Here is a 17,817-nt window from a genome sequence, read left to right on the forward strand (position 1 = left end):
CCAAAGTATAAGGTACACCTATCAGATTCCCCCTCCCCCCCACCTCTCATGGGCCATTTCTAACATTTTAGGGGGGAGCTCTTGGACAGGTAACCCTCTCCACTTCATTGAGAGATGAATGCCTAAATAATGTGTATTACTTTGGCCAGCCCCCCCTTAGTTACACTATTGACAGCCCACTGGACAGGTAAGAAGTGTCATAATACAAATATATAAATACACACTGTACACATTTGAGCACATTTAGACATTCTGCTATTACCTATCAAGATAATAATAGGATACAAAAACTTGAAACAGTACCATTTGAAAGTATTCAGGCAGGCCCTTGCACTACATGCTTTGGGGAATTCATCCATACATCTGACCACAAAATGATGGGTATAGTGTGTATGGGTTTGGCAAAGTCAGCAGATAGATGATTGAGGATAGATAGAGAATTTGTATCAGCTGACTTAGCAGTTGGGGGGAGGGGGGTTCCCAATGATTTGTCCCAAAAAAAGCCTCTGGCACTCTGCCTGAATTTAAAGCAGAAATCACATTTTAAAACATTTTAGGGGGTGTTTGGGGTAAAGCACTACTATGGAGCTGATAAAATACATTGTTAAGTGACTACATGAGGTGAATATAGGGCCAGGAGACCATGCTGGGGAGGTAAGTGCAGGCAAATATGTATGAAGGACAAAAAAAATAATTACATAAAAAAACAGCATGCATGAGGACAAAGGGGACATTCACAGCATATTACAATCATGGTAATTAGGGAATGAGGAAAGAAATACAATATATTATCAAATATTAAATACAATAAAATGTGATGTTAAAGGATAAAAATCTTACCTTAATATAGTCCTTCTGCAGGACCTGGATGATGGCAGAACAGGTCTCTGGGATAATGATCCCCAGAGCCTGGGGGGAGATGCCTGTCGAGAACTTCAAGTCCTGCAGGCTTCTCCCTGTCGCCAAGTACCGCAGGGTGGCGATGAGCCTCTGCTCCGGAGTGATGGCTTGCCTCATGCAGGTATCCTGCCTGCTAATATAAGGGGTCAGCAAAGCCAACAAACGGTGAAATACGGGGTCTGTCATCCGGAGAAAGTTCCTGAAATCATCAGGATTATTCTCACGGATCTCACGGAGCAAAGGCATATGACAGAACTGGTCACGCTGGAGCAACCAATTCTTGGTCCATGAACTCCTCCCCACCCTGTTCATGGACTGGACTTGTGTAAAGGTAAGGACCCCAACACCAAGCCCCCACACAGCACGAACTCTACGAGGAGTACATATACGCAACATGGCTAGAAAACGGTCTGCTGCTCAGAACGAAGTAACAGAACGCACTGAAGAACAGCAAGGCCTGTGAAGAGCGACCTGAAAATCAGTAACGAACGAACAAGAACACAATGATATATCAATGCGAACTCAACACAAACCGAACAGCAGAAAAAGATCTGAAAGCCACGAGTCTGAAAAAGCGCGAATCGTCTCTCACCAAACTTTTACTAACATGAGATTAGCAAAAGGAGCCCAAAGGGTGCCACGCTTGGTTTGGACCTACCCTTTTCTAGTCTCGTTGTACGTGGTGTACGTGACCGCGTTCTTGGCGATCGGAAATTTGTGCGACCGTGTGTATGCAAAACAAGTTTGAGCCAACACCCGTCAGAAAAAATCCATGGATTTTGTTGTCGGAATGTCTGATTAATGTCCGATCATGTGTACGGGGCATTAGACTGGTTTGACATAGGGCGACAAAACAATGGGTGTCCCTTAAACAAGATGCCTCTCCTACTCCTTTGGATATACTTCAATTGTCCCTCGCTCTACCTACACCTAAGCTGAAAAACACCCTACTATCACTATGACCTAGTAGATTTGTTCACCTGTGTTCAGGTCTTATAGTCTTTCTCCTTTTTCTTTCCCCTCTCCCCCAACTACTCCTCCCCCTCAGGTCTCCACAATAAAGAATGTATTTCAGTCTATCAGGGGAAGAAACGTAGTGCAAAGCACTTTCTTAGACACTTGTTCTGGTTGTCCTCTATTCAGATGTCACAGGACCCTAATCTCTCCTCCTTGTGACTTCTATAAATGCACCCACTTCCAGCAATCCTTACTAGCAGTAAAAATTTGTTTACATGCCCTAACTCAATGTGAGAGAGTTCTGGGTCATTATGGCACAAACTTTTTTCTCTTACAAATTGCTGCTTGTGGAGTGTTCACTAACCCCAATTCATTTTTTGGAGCCATGGAAAAATGACCTCCAAATTTTCAATTAGTAACAAATATCTACCCAGTACCCCTACTAATTTACAGAAATACACGTAAACAGTAAATACACCCACTGGTGATTTTTTTTAAAGTCCTTTAATTAAAAATAAAAACCCATAATGTCCCACAGAGTAAACCTTCAACATGTAGCAATGCAGATCCATGGTAACAATAAAAAATGCCCACTAGCCAATTAAAATAGAAAAAAAAAACACAGACCACCAACATCCTCTCCCTTTGCTCACTTGTTGCAAATGACATCTCCCAGCCCCCACGGCTGTGGATTTTGGAGAAAAAAGCCGTAAAATCCTACTGCAGCCAATTTAAGCCAATTTAGTTCAACCATTTGCCATAACTCTGAACAAGCAAAATTCAGTCTGAAAAATCTCACCCAGTTTTCTTAAAATGCACTTGTGCCAAAATTCTTTATAAGCAATAAATGCACAACCACTTACAAGCAGATGCACAACCACTTACTTATAACTAACTTATAACTTACAAGGAGCTTCCATTAGGACCTGCCTGAAAAACCGAGACAGGTCTGATCAGACTACTCTTGCGAAAGCGGCCATAAGCTGTTAGAAATCAACTGAAACCCGATTTTGAAGTCTCTTTTTTAATTCTCTACAAAGGTCTGTGAGGGCTTGCTTCAAAGCTCTTTTTAGCTTGTAAAGACTATATAAGCAGTGGAATTGCTAGCGATGGGCAGATAGGGCACAGGCCTCATATCCCTGCAGGGTGCAATTTGTGGTATCACATTAGATTAATTATACTTTGTTCCTTTTTAGATTACTTGTAGCATCTGCCCCTGAGGAAGTGTTTTTTACACGAAAGGCGTCGGAAATTTAGGATGCATCTACATGCCTATCAATAGGAAGATACTATGTATTATATTCACAACTAATCATGTTCAAAAACCCTTTACACCTCTCATCAATTTGCCGAATGCCGCTTTTCTGACATGTTTTTATATATGTTTATATCAATTACCATATTTATTTGTTATGTTCATGTGCTGTCAAGCCGATATGTATGTATTCGATTACCCATCATGTTAATGCTTTGTGCATGTTTCATATATATATATGAAATGTTTCCACTTGTTTCATATCTCTGTCACAAATAAAATATTTTGCAACCATTTTTACCTCCACAATTCAATAGCCTCATTTAAAGTCCCAAATTCCCCCCTTTTTTGTCTACTGTATTCCTTAAACATCCTGTTCTAAGCAAAATGGTACTCTTTTTGTAGATGTGGGCTTTCCCTAATTGTACTTTGGTGATCGCATGACTACTGCTGCACTTCCCATAGTCACCAATGATTGTATGGAGAGTAAACAGGAGAATAACTATTCTGAAGTGTGTTGATAGGATGGGGTGCAATCAGGGCTACAGTCAGGAACACTTACAGTAGATAGGGTCCCAATGAAAAATAGTGCCTAAGACCATGAGAGATATGGAATGAGATAGGGAAAGTATCAGTTGCCACAGTTTAAGGACTTACTAAAAGTAAATACACCAAGTGTATATGGTAAAAAGGAGGTGAAAAAAACAGCTCCTGGTGCTTTTCAGAGGATGGCTGTAATAGAATCGGTGCTTTATCACCAACCTGTGTGGGGTTATAAGAAGTCAATCCCTTTTGGATTTCTTAAAATGGTCATTGTTTGGGGCATTGTCTATTTTTACTCTTTTGTTTCTGCAAATCCTGGTGACATTTGTAATGGGAACAAGTCAATGCAGATGTGTTTTCTTCTAGCTGCTCCCTTGTAATGAGTTAATGTTACATACTGTAAATTTGCAAATCTATGAAACTGTATTGCTGTTCTTTACTAGCAAAAAAAGTACACCAAGTAATTTTTTCTATGCACTTGTATTGATTTGTTCCTTTCAATTGCATCTCTCCCTTGGTTACAAATATACAGTATGAGATGAATGCTACTATTTCTCCTTACCTTGGGGAGAGTAATAGGAAGCTTGCATACTGGTGTCCTTTGTCGTAAAGAGCTATCAGTTGATTGTTCAGTCTTGTAGCTTGTAACAATATCTTCCTTTGATACTCTGTAGAATGCTACTGTCCCTTTATAATGTGGTGAGCTGTAATTTCCAAACTCATCAACAACACTGAGATCAAAGGATAGTCTGTGCATTTTTTGTGAGTGAAATGTCAACCTGTATGTTTCATTGGATTCTGTGCCATCTGAAAGACATTAGAAAATTAAGATATTATAGAAGATCTTTAACCACTTAGACATTGGGGTTGATTTACTAGAACTGGACAGTGCAAAATCAACCCCATTTTATTCTTAAAGTGGAACTTCACTCTCCCAATCAACATTGATTATTTTTAATCCTTATGCAGCTAACATTAGTAAATCGATAGGAAAATACATAATATTTACTTGTTTTTTTTACCTTTCTTCAGTTACTTCCTGGTTTACTGTCTAGACAAATGATGTCATGCATCCCAGGAGTCTTCAGTAGGGGAGAAGAGGAGGAGAGGTTTTCTCAGCTAAGCACACTCTCCTGTATGCATACTTGAGCTAAGGGCAGGAAGTAAATGCTACAGGAATCATCTTCCCTTACTCAAGATAGCCATGGTGTTTTTCAAAGAGATTTCCCAACAAAATAAAGAATTGAGACATGGATAGATGGGGGAGTTTGTTCTAAATATTAAAAATGAATTAAATAGCGTTTATGGTTTGTGGTGCAGTGAAGAACCACTTTAAAGGCCAAATATTTTACACCAGTTGGAACCTGTCTTTATTATGCCAGTAATTGTTAGTTGCAGTACACCTGCTAATAAATGTTATCAGTAATTAATCTAAGAATTGTATAATTGTATAATAAACAATTGTATTTATTTATTTATATTTTCATTGAGCATATTCCTTAAAGTCCAAATTAAGGCTATATTTTTTAAATGTCCCTCAGCTTGTTAAAAAAAAATTCTCTGTCCACAATACTCATCTTCAGTCCAGAGCTGTCCCCAGAGCTGTCCCCCCATCGTCTCTGCTACAAAATGTCTGCAGTCTTTCAAGTTGTAATGCTCAGCATTACTCAACACAGAGGACTGAGGGCACACTTTGAGTTCAGTGTATCATGATGCATTGCATTTGCTTTGTAATATTGCATCACTGAGGACCATCTGGCTCAGGGAAGAGAAAAAAGGACTCTTTGACATCATATGACAGGCCTGAAGACTTAGTAAAACATAGTAACCCCAAGTAAATGGAATGGCACAGGGGAAAATTATTGAACACATGAAGAAAAGGAGGTGCAAAAAGGCATAGGAAGCCAACACACCATCAGTAATTAGAAAGCAATCCTGCCACCTGACAGTGAAAATTAATATCAGCTGGTTCAGATCTCAACTGATGCCCTATAAAAACGTGTCTCATTACCAAGGTGTCACACAAAAAACAGCTCATGATGGGTAAAAGCAAAGAGCTCTCTCAAGACCTTTGCAACCTTATTGTTGCAAAACATACTGATGGCACTGGTTACAGAAGGATTTCTTCTAAATGTTCCCGGTAGGCATTGTTGGGGTCATAATCCAGAAGTGGAAAGAACATCACTTCACCATAAAATGGCCACAGTAAGGTGCTCTTTGCAAGATTTCTGATAGAGGAGTGAAAAGAATTATCAGAGGAGTTGTCCAAGAGCCAAGGGACACTTGTGGAGAGCTTCAGAAAGACCTGGAATTACAGGTACAATTGTTTCAAAGAAAACAATAAGTAATACACTCAACCGCCATGACCTGTATGCACGCTCACCATGCAAGACTCCATTGCTGAAGAAAAAGCATGTTGAATCTTGTTTAAAGTGTGCTGTATAACATTTAGACAGGCCTGTGAAATGCTGGGTGAATATAGTCTGGTCAGATGAGAATAAAATTGTACTCTTTGGATGCTATATTACACATCATGTTTTGAGGTCAAATGGCACTGCACATCTCCCCAAAAACACCATATCAACAGTGAAGTTTGGAGGTGGGAACAGCATGGTGTGGGGCTTTTTTCAGCATACGGTACTGGCAAAACTTCATATCGTTAAAGGAAGGATGAATTTAAAAATGTACCAAAACATTCTTGATAAAAATCTGCTGCCATCTACTTTAGCAAGACAATGATCCCAAACACAAAGCCATGGAAACTCGCAATTGGTTTCAAAGAAAGAAAATAAAGCTGCTAGAATGGTCCAGCCAATCACCTGTCTTGAATCGAATAGAAAATCTATAGAAAGAACTAAAGAACTAAACTAAAGAGTTCATAGAAGAGGCCGACGGAATCTTCAAGATTTAAAGACTGTTTGTGTGGAAGAATGGGCCAAAATCACACCTGAGCAATGCATGCGACTAGTTTCTCCATACAGGAGGCATCTTGAAGCTGTCATTACCAACAAAGGATTTTGTACAAAGCATTAAATACATTTCAGTTAGCTTGTTCAATACTTTTTCCCTGTGTCATTCCATTTTATTACACAAAACCTAATTTCTGAACTTATTTGTTTTAGTTTCTTTGTATGTATGGATTGCATGGATTGTTACCGACATGTGGTGAAAATTCCATGGCAATAGCACATTTAGATATATATTGACCTAGAAAAATGCTAACAACTTCAATATTTATTTTACCCACTGTATATAACCACCTTTACCAGCCATAACCACCTGATCACACTTGCATAGTCATGAATATTAATTGGAATATTCCTCTTTACAAACCTTAGCCCGTAAATAAACAAGCCTTTGAAATATATAAAACATTCCAGCATGGGTGCAGCAGACACAGTAATGCCCCATACACACGATCAGAAATTCTGTCGGAAAAAACTTGGATGGTTTTTCTGACGGAATTCCGTTCAAGCTTGCCTTGCATACACATGGTCACACAAAAGTTCTCTAAACTTTCGACCGTCAAGAACGCGGTGACGTACAACACTACGACAAGCTGAGAAAATGAAGTTCAATGCTTCCGAGCATGCATCGAATTGTTTCCAAGCATGCGTGATTTTTTGCGCGATCGAATTGCATACAGATGAACACATTTTTGAATAGGAACTTTTTACGACCGAAAAATAGAGAACCTGCCCTCAATCTTTTGCTGGCTGGAATTCTGCCAGCACAAGTCCGATGGAGCATACACACGGTCTGAATTTCTGACCAAAAGCTCATATCCTCAAAAATCATATATCAGATGTAACAGGTGAAGTAAATGACAGGAACCACCAGTGGACACTCCGGACAACAGAAAACAACTTTATAGCGACTGTGATCCCTCCACCGCACATGGATGGCCCCTCACCTGAGATAATCGACCTGAAACAGGTCATACAGCATAAATAGCATACACTAGGTAGACCGATCCAGATAATGGTGGCTTCGTTTTCATAATTCAGCACTCATCAGATAGAAACGAATGATGTATATGTAATAAAAAGGGGCAAACATAGTGCTCTCCGTAGAAAATGTATTAGATTTAAAAGAGTAAAATGTACACTTAGAGAGACCGGCACTCAGATCCGAGTGCCGGCTGAGAAGCTTGCGATCGTATCAGCCAATGGCCGCGGGTGACGTCATGTGCTCCTAGCCCCCGTACGCGCTACGTCCTGTGGGCGGGACTTTATCAGCGTGGGGCGGGATGCACAGTGACGGCCCGCTTTGTTTATATACAGTACCATAGCGACGGGCAGCACCAATCACAGTGTAGATGCAATAATCAAGGGGGAACATGAATCCAGCATGTCCCAACAGCTGTACCTGAACTGATAGTCAGCATAACATTCAGCCTCCCCCGGAGTGAAGAAATAATTAACACTATCAATCTGTGTACAGATAATTCCCCAAATAAGAGATGTAAATAAAATTTACAATAAAAGGCTTGGAAGCAACCCCGAATAGTAAAAATCCTCATAGAGAATCGGCCAGCTTAATGCCTATTTCAAACAGGGGAAAAATAGCAATTCATTTTTAAAAACGCATATAATCGCACTAAAAAATCGCATAAAAAGAAAATATAAAAAAGGAAAGACATCAGACCACGGGCATCAACTAGATACGATCGCATATACATAATCAATTACAATTACAGGTATTACAAAAAAATCCAAATAAAAAATAAACAACATAAATAAAATTATCTATTGGAAATAAAACAATTTAAATCAAAATCAACATTCATTCCGGCTGGGGATAGGACCTTAGTCTCATAGATCCAGAATGATTCTTTACGACTAAGTTGTCTGATGTAATGGCCACCCCTCCAGTAATGGGGAACCTTTTCTATCCCCCAAAACTTGAGGCATTTAGGGTCCCTATGATGACAAAGGCGAAAATGCCTGGACACACTATGGGTTTTGACCCCCTGTTTAATATTACTAATGTGTTCGCCAACTCTCACATGTAATGCTCTTGAGGTCCGGCCCACATACTGGAGGCCACAGTCGCACTCCAGCATGTAGACCACCCCCACTGACGAACACGTAATCAGACCTTCAATTTGATAACTTTTGTGTGTGGCATTTGAGACAAATTCTTTCCACCTCTTGATATTTCTGCTGGCTTTCCTACATGTGGCACATTTGCCACACGCATAGAAGCCAGACAGAAAACCAAACAACCTGTTGGTCCCTATTTTTGGTGGATCAATGACCCCTGGTGCTAACCGATCACGTAAAGACGGGGCCTTACGGTATACAAACCGTGGGTGCTCAGGGAGAACAGGCCCAAAAGTCCGATCACCTTTGAGGATGGGCCAATGTCTAGCTATTATTTGCTCGAATTTTTTATACTGGATATTGCAATCCAGTGTAATGCGATAGCTGGTGGCATTATCCCCTGTTTCCGTGGATTTGACCTTATCCGCCACAACAGTGTTACTGTCTGTTGACAATACTTTAGCAATTTCTGAATCAACCAAAGCTTGCGTATACCCTTTTTCCTTGAACCTAGTTGCCAACACTTGTGACTGCAATAAAAAGTCTTCATCAGAGGTACAATTACGACGCAAACGGATAAATTGGCCTCTTGGTATGTTGCAGAGCCAAGACTTGTGGTGACAACTAGTCAGTGGAATGTATGCATTCCTATCTGTTGCTTTAAAGTGATTTCTGGTTTGAAAACCCACCTCCCCTTTGAAAATTTCAAGGTCTAAAAATGTGATCTGTTGTTGGTTGATCGTCCATGTTAGCTCGATATTTTTATTATTGTCATTCAGCATATCCATAAAGATTTGCAGGCTCGCTAGATCACCTTCCCACACCATGATTAAATCATCAATGTATCGTCTGTAGCACGACAATTGCGACGGGGGTCATGAAATATGGTATCTTCCTCCCAGTGGGCCATAAAAAGATTGGCCACACTGGGAGCAAACCTGGCCCCCATAGCCACACCTCGCGTCTGCAGAAAATAATCCCCATTAAACCAAAAGTAATTGTTCAGCAAACAGAACTCTAAACTTTCTAATAAAAAAGAGATATGGTCACTTGGGAGGTCGGTGGTTGCTAAAGCCCATTTAACAGAATCCAAGGCCTGCTTGTGATCAATAATTGTATATAGAGAACCAACGTCTGCAGTTATCAGTATACTGGACGAGGTGCATGGGACAGTGGTTAGGATTTGAAGAATTTGTTTAGTATCGCGTAAAAAATGCTTTGGTTTTTGTAACAAGTGGCTGAAGAAAAAAATCAAGGTATTGGCCTAGTCTCGAGGTTACGGAATCAATTCCGTTCACAATCGGACGACCAGGTCCCATATGGGTGAGAGACCCTGCAGGCCAAGCGAGTCCTCAGGACCAAAGGAGAGGTCTTCAAGACCCAAGGAAAGATCAAGGCAGTTTAAAAAGAAAACACAGAGAGGGTGTAGGGGGGGAAGACGAGTCCAAAAGGCCAAGACCCCATTAGGTACTGGGATCTTTAACCTGAGCGGTACCCCTCTCACCACCGAGGAAACATTAGTCCTTGATAGAGGCTTAAAGGTAGCTCCAATCCGCAATCTAAATAAATTTCAAGCTTATATCAGTATACAGAAGTATATTCACAATTTAAACATGAAAAAATATTTTCTCTCTAATCCAGTACAACGGACTACCCCCCCACTGGATACTACCTCTAGGCATTCCAACCTTCGGAATCGATCCGTTTTCAATCCTATTTATAGTGATAATAGGCACTTGGAAGTATTTAGGAATATAGTATGTCATGATCTTGATCAACTCAAAATCAAGAAGGCTAGAGATTCACAGGCCATTAAAAGAGGTATCTCCTCCCTGGAGCAAAGGAGGGATATAGTAATCCGACCAGCGGATAAGGGGGGAGGGTTGGTTGTGCTCAGTAAAGCGTATTATCAGGCAGAAATGGAAAAATTATTGAATGACCGGAATACCTATCAACTCTTGAGGGGTGACCCTATGTTGTCTTTCAAGAACAATCTACATTGTTTAATAGAAAAAGGTAAAAGTAAGGGAATTTTGAATCCCAAAGAGGCGGCCTATTTAGATCCATTCTACTGTAGGACCCCCATAATTTATATTTTACCTAAATTACATAAAAATCCTGAACATCCACCTGGTCGTCCGACTGTGAACGGAATTGAGACTCGAGACTAGGCCAATACCTTGATTTTTTTCTTCAGCCACTTGTTACAAAAACCAAAGCATTTTTACGCGATACTAAACAAATTCTTCAAATCTTAACCACCCTCCCATGCACCTCGTCCAGTATACTTGATCACAAGCAGGCCTTGGATTCTGTTAAATGGGCTTTAGCAACCACCGACCTCCCAAGTGACCATATCTCTTTTTTATTAGAAAGTTTAGAGTTCTGTTTGCTGAACAATTACTTTTGGTTTAATGGGGATCATTTTCTGCAGACGCGAGGTGTGGCTATGGGGGCCAGGTTTGCTCCCAGTGTGGCCAATCTTTTTATGGCCCACTGGGAGGAAGATACCATATTTCATGACCCCCGTTGCAATTGTCGTGCTACAGACGATACATCGATGATTTAATCATGGTGTGGGAAGGTGATCTAGCGAGCCTGCAAATCTTTATGGATAAGCTGAATGACAATAATAAAAATATTGAGCTAACATGGACGATCAACCAACAACAGATCACATTTTTAGACCTTGAAATTTTCAAAGGGGAGGTGGGTTTTCAAACCAGAAATCACTTTAAAGCAACAGATAGGAATGCATACAATCCACTGACTAGTTGTCACCACAAGTCTTGGCTCTGCAACATACCAAGAGGCCAATTTATCCGTTTGCGTCGTAATTGTACCTCTGATGAAGACTTTTTATTGCAGTCACAAGTGTTGGCAACTAGGTTCAAGGAAAAAGGGTATACGCAAGCTTTGGTTGATTCAGAAATTGCTAAAGTATTGTCAACAGACAGTAACACTGTTGTGGCGGATAAGGTCAAATCCACGGAAACAGGGGATAATGCCACCAGCTATCGCATTATACTGGATTACAATATCCAGTATAAAAAATTTGAGCAAATAATAGCTAGACATTGGCCCATCCTCAAAGGTGATTGGACTCTTGGGCCTGTTCTCCCTGAGCACCCACGGTTTGTATACCATAAGGCCCCGTCTTTACGTGATCAGTTAGCACCAGGGGTCATTAATCCACCAAAAATAGGGACCAACAGGTTGTTTGGTTTTCTGTCTAGCTTCTATGCGTGTGGCAAATGTGCCACGTGTAGGAAAGCCAGCAGAAATATCAAGAGGCGGAAAGAATTTGTCTCAAATGCCACACACAAAAGTTATCAAATTGAAGGTCTGATTACGTGTTCGTCAGTGGGGGTGGTCTACATGCTGGAGTGCGACTGTGGCCTCCAGTATGTGGGCCGAACCTCAAGAGCATTACATGTGAGAGTTGGCGAACACATTAGTAATATTAAACAGGGGGTCAAAACCCATAGTGTGTCCAGGCATTTTCGCCTTTGTCATCATAGGGACCCTAAATGCCTCAAGTTTTGGGGGATAGAAAAGGTTCCCCGTCACTGGAGGGGTGGCCATTACATCAGACAACTTAGTCGTAGAGAATCATTCTGGATCTACGAGACTAAGGTCCTATCCCCAGCCGGAATGAATGTTGATTTTGATTTAAACTGTTTTATTTCCAATAGATAATTTTATTTATGTTGCTTATTTTTTATTTTTTATTTGGATTTTTTTGTAATACCTGTAATTGTAATTGATTATGTACAGTGTATATGCGATCGTATCTAGTTGATGCCCGTGGTCTGATGTCTTTCCTTTTTTATATTTTCTTTTTATGCGATTTTTTAGAGCGATTATATGCGTTTTTAAAAATGAATTGCTATTTTTCCCCTGTTTGAAATAGGCATTAAGCTGGCCGATTCTCTATGAGGATTTTTACTATTCGGGGTTGCTTCCAAGCTTTTTATTGTAAATTTTATTTACATCTCTTATTTGGGGAATTATCTGTACACAGATTGATAGTGTTAATTATTTCTTCACTCCGGGGGAGGCTGAATGTTATGCTGACTATCAGTTCAGGTGCAGCTGTTGGGACATGCTGGATTCATGTTCCCCCTTGATTATTGCATCTGCACTGTGATTGGTGCTGCCGTCGCTATGGTACTGTATATAAACAAAGCGGGCCGTCACTGTGCATCCCGCCCCACGCTGATGAAGTCCCGCCCACAGGACATAACGCATACGGGGCTAGGAGCGCATGACCTCACCCGCGGCCATTGGCTGATACGATCGCAAGCTTCTCAGCCGGCACTCGGATCTGAGTGCCGGTCTCTGTAAGTGTACATTTTACTCTTTTAAATCTAATACATTTTCTACGGAGAGCACTATGTTTGCCCCTTTTTATTACATAGACATCATTCGTTTCTATCTGATGAGTGCTGAATTATGAAAACGAAGCCACCATCATCTGGATCGGTCTACCTAGTGTATGCTATTTTTGCTGTATGACCTGTTTCAGGTCGATTATCTCAGGTGAGGGGCCATCCATGTGCGGTGGAGGGATCACAGTCACTTTAAAGTTGTTTTCTGTTGTCCGGAGTGTCCACTGGTGGTTCCTGTCATTTACTTCACCTGTTACATCTGATATATGATTTTTGAGGACTTTTATATTTGCGCAGCACTACTTTCCATTTTATGTCATAGAGGTGTTGTTGAATTTGCCTTAGTGTCTGCTTGCATTTATTATCTGTGTCCGTTGGTTAGTCAGCGCTGAATTTATTCATACTAGTTTTTCAAAAGCTCATATCCGACTTGCTGGCTGAATCTCTGATCGTGGGTATGGGGCATGAGAGCTGATGTAAGTATCGACTCCACACTGGAAAGCTACAAACCACAGTCAAAGTAAGTCTAAGGTCTGCATTCTTATTTACCGTAAGTCTTGAGGAGGGCAATGGGGGTTGGGGTTATTACCAAAGCTTTTCTGCCCCACTTCCTTTTTCTAATGGGGTCTAAAAGTCCAAAACGCACACTCTGATGATGTTCACTGCTGCCTCTCATATACAAAAAGCCAGATGTACAAAATATATGTATATATAAAAGTACTAAATGTTGTTTTAGATCCACCAATCACACTCAGTCCTACCTTATAAGTCAGAATTTTGTTGTAATGCAGAAAGCAGGGAGGGAGCTCACAATTAAGTACACTACACATGACATACAGCCCATCTACTGATATAACATTGTAATAGAAAAATGTGTGCTCACCCGATGCTGATATGTTGCCACAAAACTGAAAATTAATTTGATCTCCTTCTTGAAGAGCTATTGCTTCAGAGGGCTCAGGTGGTCCAGTGTATCCAGCGTCTGTCAAAGCTGAGATTTCCCAGTTTAATTCCTTAGAGGGAACCAGTTCTACAATGATGTTGTGAAAGTTGTCTTTCCTTTTATACAAAACCACATTGACCATTGTGCTGTTTATAGCAAATTCCAAACTATGAATAAATTTAATCAAATGTGGGGCATCCATAGCCGAAGACAGACGAACTATAATAAAGCTAAAACATACAGTTACCAATTAAAATGTGCTTTTAATCTTAACCTTATAATAAACAAGTTGCTAAAATCTCTCAAACAATACATTTTTGGATGAATGTTTGATTGTTTATGCATGAGCAATGTTTAAATCGTAGTAACTGAAAGTATAGTATTTTTAGAAATATTATTGCTTTATCATCCAGCTGGTATATTGACAAAAAGACTTTTGTGTACTTTTGTGTAGTAGAGGTTACATTTTTTCCCCAGTAATAAGAGCAACCTAAATAAAGATTTGACTGCTTTATCATAGTTTGATTTCTTAATAGGATATAGTAAGGGTGATTTCTGAGCAGCAACATCCTGTGTTAAGGCTTTGGATTTCTCCAAAATTTGGTATTATCCAAGTAAGACAAGTACATCACATCTCACAAAATAAATTCACTATTAGCTAAAAGGAGGAACGAAACATGCAATTTAAAGAGGAACTGCAGTCTGCTAACATCATTTGTAATAAAAACATCTTTGCCATTCTGAAGCTTCCCTCCAACCACATTGCATATTATTTTATATATACTGTGATTCTGTACTTGCCAAATATGCTGCAGAAATCTCCCTCCACTGAGTCTGGCTGCAACCATTTTAACTGTAAGCAGAAGACACTGCTGCCTGCTCACTTCCTGGATTTACACAGACACACAGAGGCACACCTCTCATTGGCCTTCTTATGACTCACCCCACCTCACTTCCTGGCAAACTCTCATGAGAGTGAGAGAGAGAGAGAGCTGTGAATGATGTCATAAGGCTAGGCCTTTTTACCAGACAAGAAACAGGAAGTGGGCTGCATAAGGTATTTACTGGCAGAAAAAAAATGTTTTACTATCCAAAGTTAAAACAACAAGGGTAGAAGATTTAACCACTTCAGCACCGGAAGGATTTGCCCCCTAATAACAAGCTCATTTTTTGCGATACGGCACTGCGTCGCTTTAACTGACAATTGTGCGGTCGTGCGACGCTGTACCCAAACAAAATTGACGTCCTTTTTTTCCCCACTAATAGAGCTTTCTTTTAGTGGTATTTGATCACCTCTGCGTTTTTTTTTTTTTTTGCGCTATAAACAAAACAAAGAGCGACAATTTTGAAAAAAAAAAAAAAATTAAACTTTTTGCTATAATACCGTATATACTCGAGTATAAGTCGTTCCGAGTATAAGTCGAGGCCCTAATTTACCACAAAAAAATGGGAAAAACTTATTGACCCGAGTATAAGACGAGGGTGAGAAATGCACAGCTACTGTAAGTGGAAAAGAGGGTCAACAATGCCCATTTGCAGCATCACTGTGCCCATTTGCATGCCTCACTGTGCCCATTTGCAGCCATAGGTCCCCTGAACTTCAAACTCAGTAGTTAAGGGTTCCTAGATGCCCCCTAGCTGCAGCCAAAATTTGGGGTTTCTGAACCCAAAGGGTCCCGTAATGACATTGCTGTAGATGGACACAGTTGACTGAATTTGGGGCCCCGTATCTCGGGGCCACTTAGTGCTAAGAACCCCAAATTTGGTGTGCAAACCCAGTGGAACTAGCACCATAAAATTTCCAAAGCTGGGGTTTCTAGCACCAAGTGGCCCCGAGATACAGGGCCCCAAAAATCAGTTCAGAAAATGTCAAGCACTTTTCTGCAGCAGAGAATGACATTTTCCGAACCGGCTTCGGGGCCCAATATCTTGGGGCCACTTAGTGCTAGGAACTTCATCTTTGGATATGTTGTGGTACCAGTTCCACTGGGTTTGCACACCAAATACGGGGCCCAAAATTCGGTTCGGAAAATGACATTTTTTGCTGCAGAAAAGTGCTTGACTCGGGTATAAGTCGAGGGGGGCACTTTCAGCACAAAAAAATGTGCTGAAAAACTCGACTTATACTCGAGTATATACAGTACATATGCAAAACAAAAATTAAAAAAAACACATGTATTCATTAGTTTAGGCCATTATATATTCTTTTACATAAATTTGGTTAAAAAAAAAAAAAATCGCAATACACGTATATTGATTGGTTTGCACAAAAGTTATAGCGTCTACAAACTATGGGATAGATTTAGGGACTTTTTTTTATTGTTTTTACTAGTAATGGCGGCGATCTGCGATTTTTAGCGTGACTGACATTGCGGTGGACAAATCTGACCCTAAATGACACTTTTTGGGGACCCGTGACATTATTACATTGATCAGTGCTATAAAAATGCACTGATCAATGTAAAAATGACACTGGCAGGGAAGGGGTTAACACTAGGAGGCGATCAAGGGGTTAAGTGTGTTCCCTCAGCGTGTTCTAAATGTAGGGGGGGTGGACTCACTATATATATATTTATACACTAAATTACCAAAAGTATTGGGACTCCTGCCTTTACATGCACATGAACTTTAATGGCACCCCAGTCTTAGTCCGTAGGGTTCAATATTGAGTTGACCCACCCTTTGCAGCTATAACAGCTTCAACTCTTCTGGGAAGGCTGTCCACAAGGTTTAGGAGTGTGTCTATGGGAATGTTTGACCATTCTCCAAGAAGCGCATTTGTGAGGTCAGTCACCGATGTTGGACGAGAAGGCTTGGCTCACAGTCTCTGCTCTAATTCATCCCAAAGGTGTTCTATCAGGTTGGGGTCTGTGCAGGCCAATCAAGTTCCTCCACTCCAAACTCTCTCATCCATGTCTTTATGGACCTTGCTTTGTGCACTGTTGATAATCATTTTGGAACGGGAAGGGGCTATCCCCAAACTGTTCCCAAAAAGGTAGGAGCATGAAATTGTCCAAAATGTCTTGGTATGCTGACGCCTTAAGAGTTCCCATCACCGGAACTAAGGAGCCAAGTCCAAACCTTGAAAAACAACCCCACACCATAATCCCCCATCCACCAAATGATTTGGACCAGTGCACAAAGTAAGGTTCATAAAGACATGGGTGAGCGAGTTTGGGGTTTGGGGAACTTAACTGGCCTGCAACCCGTGTGAGCCAGGCCATCTCGTCCAACATCACTGCCTGACCTCACAAATGCGCTTCTGCAAGAATGGTCAAACATTCCCATAGACACACTTCTAAACCTTGTGGACAGCCTTCCCAGAAGAGTTGAAGCTGTTATAGCTGCAAAGGGTGGGCCAACTTAATAATTAACCTTACAGACTAAGGCTGGGATGCCATTAAAGTTCATGAGCGTGTAAAGGCAAGCGTCACAATACTTTTGGTAACATAGTGTATATTGGGCACAGCCTGAGTGGATGAGTCAAAGAAGGCTGCCGTTTACCACTCATGTGAAATGTAATAAGGAAAAAAAAGGCCAACCTTTGAAGTGAAATTACAGTAACACCAACACAGCACTCAACACTTAATATATTTCTTTTTTTTTAAATCCGGTAAATTTTTTATTGAGATTTAATACAATGAACAAAGAAAATTTCAAAACACAGTACATACAAACGACTCAAATACAGTCCCATTACGCATATCATCAACAATACATGAACACCCCTAAACAAAAAAAATAAAAATAAAAAAAAATATATATATATATATATATATATAT

General features: G+C 40.5%; 1 protein-coding gene across 2 annotated transcripts in view; it reads right to left on the reverse strand.

The window, feature by feature from the left end:
* The window catches only part of DTHD1 (death domain containing 1), a 187,747-nt gene that overhangs the window by 18,929 nt on the left and 151,001 nt on the right, over positions 1 to 17,817 (reverse strand). For both annotated transcript variants that reach the window (XM_073608971.1, XM_073608965.1), the window contains exons 7-8: positions 13,975 to 14,264; positions 4,218 to 4,462 (exon numbers count right to left, since the gene is read on the reverse strand). In XM_073608971.1, the coding sequence (XP_073465072.1) occupies positions 4,218 to 4,462; positions 13,975 to 14,264 (535 nt within the window). The remainder of the gene's footprint in view (positions 1 to 4,217; positions 4,463 to 13,974; positions 14,265 to 17,817) is intronic.

The sequence above is a fragment of the Aquarana catesbeiana genome, linkage group LG01 (genome assembly GCF_042186555.1).
Source record: "Aquarana catesbeiana isolate 2022-GZ linkage group LG01, ASM4218655v1, whole genome shotgun sequence".
In the NCBI taxonomy this organism is placed as follows: domain Eukaryota; kingdom Metazoa; phylum Chordata; class Amphibia; order Anura; family Ranidae; genus Aquarana; species Aquarana catesbeiana.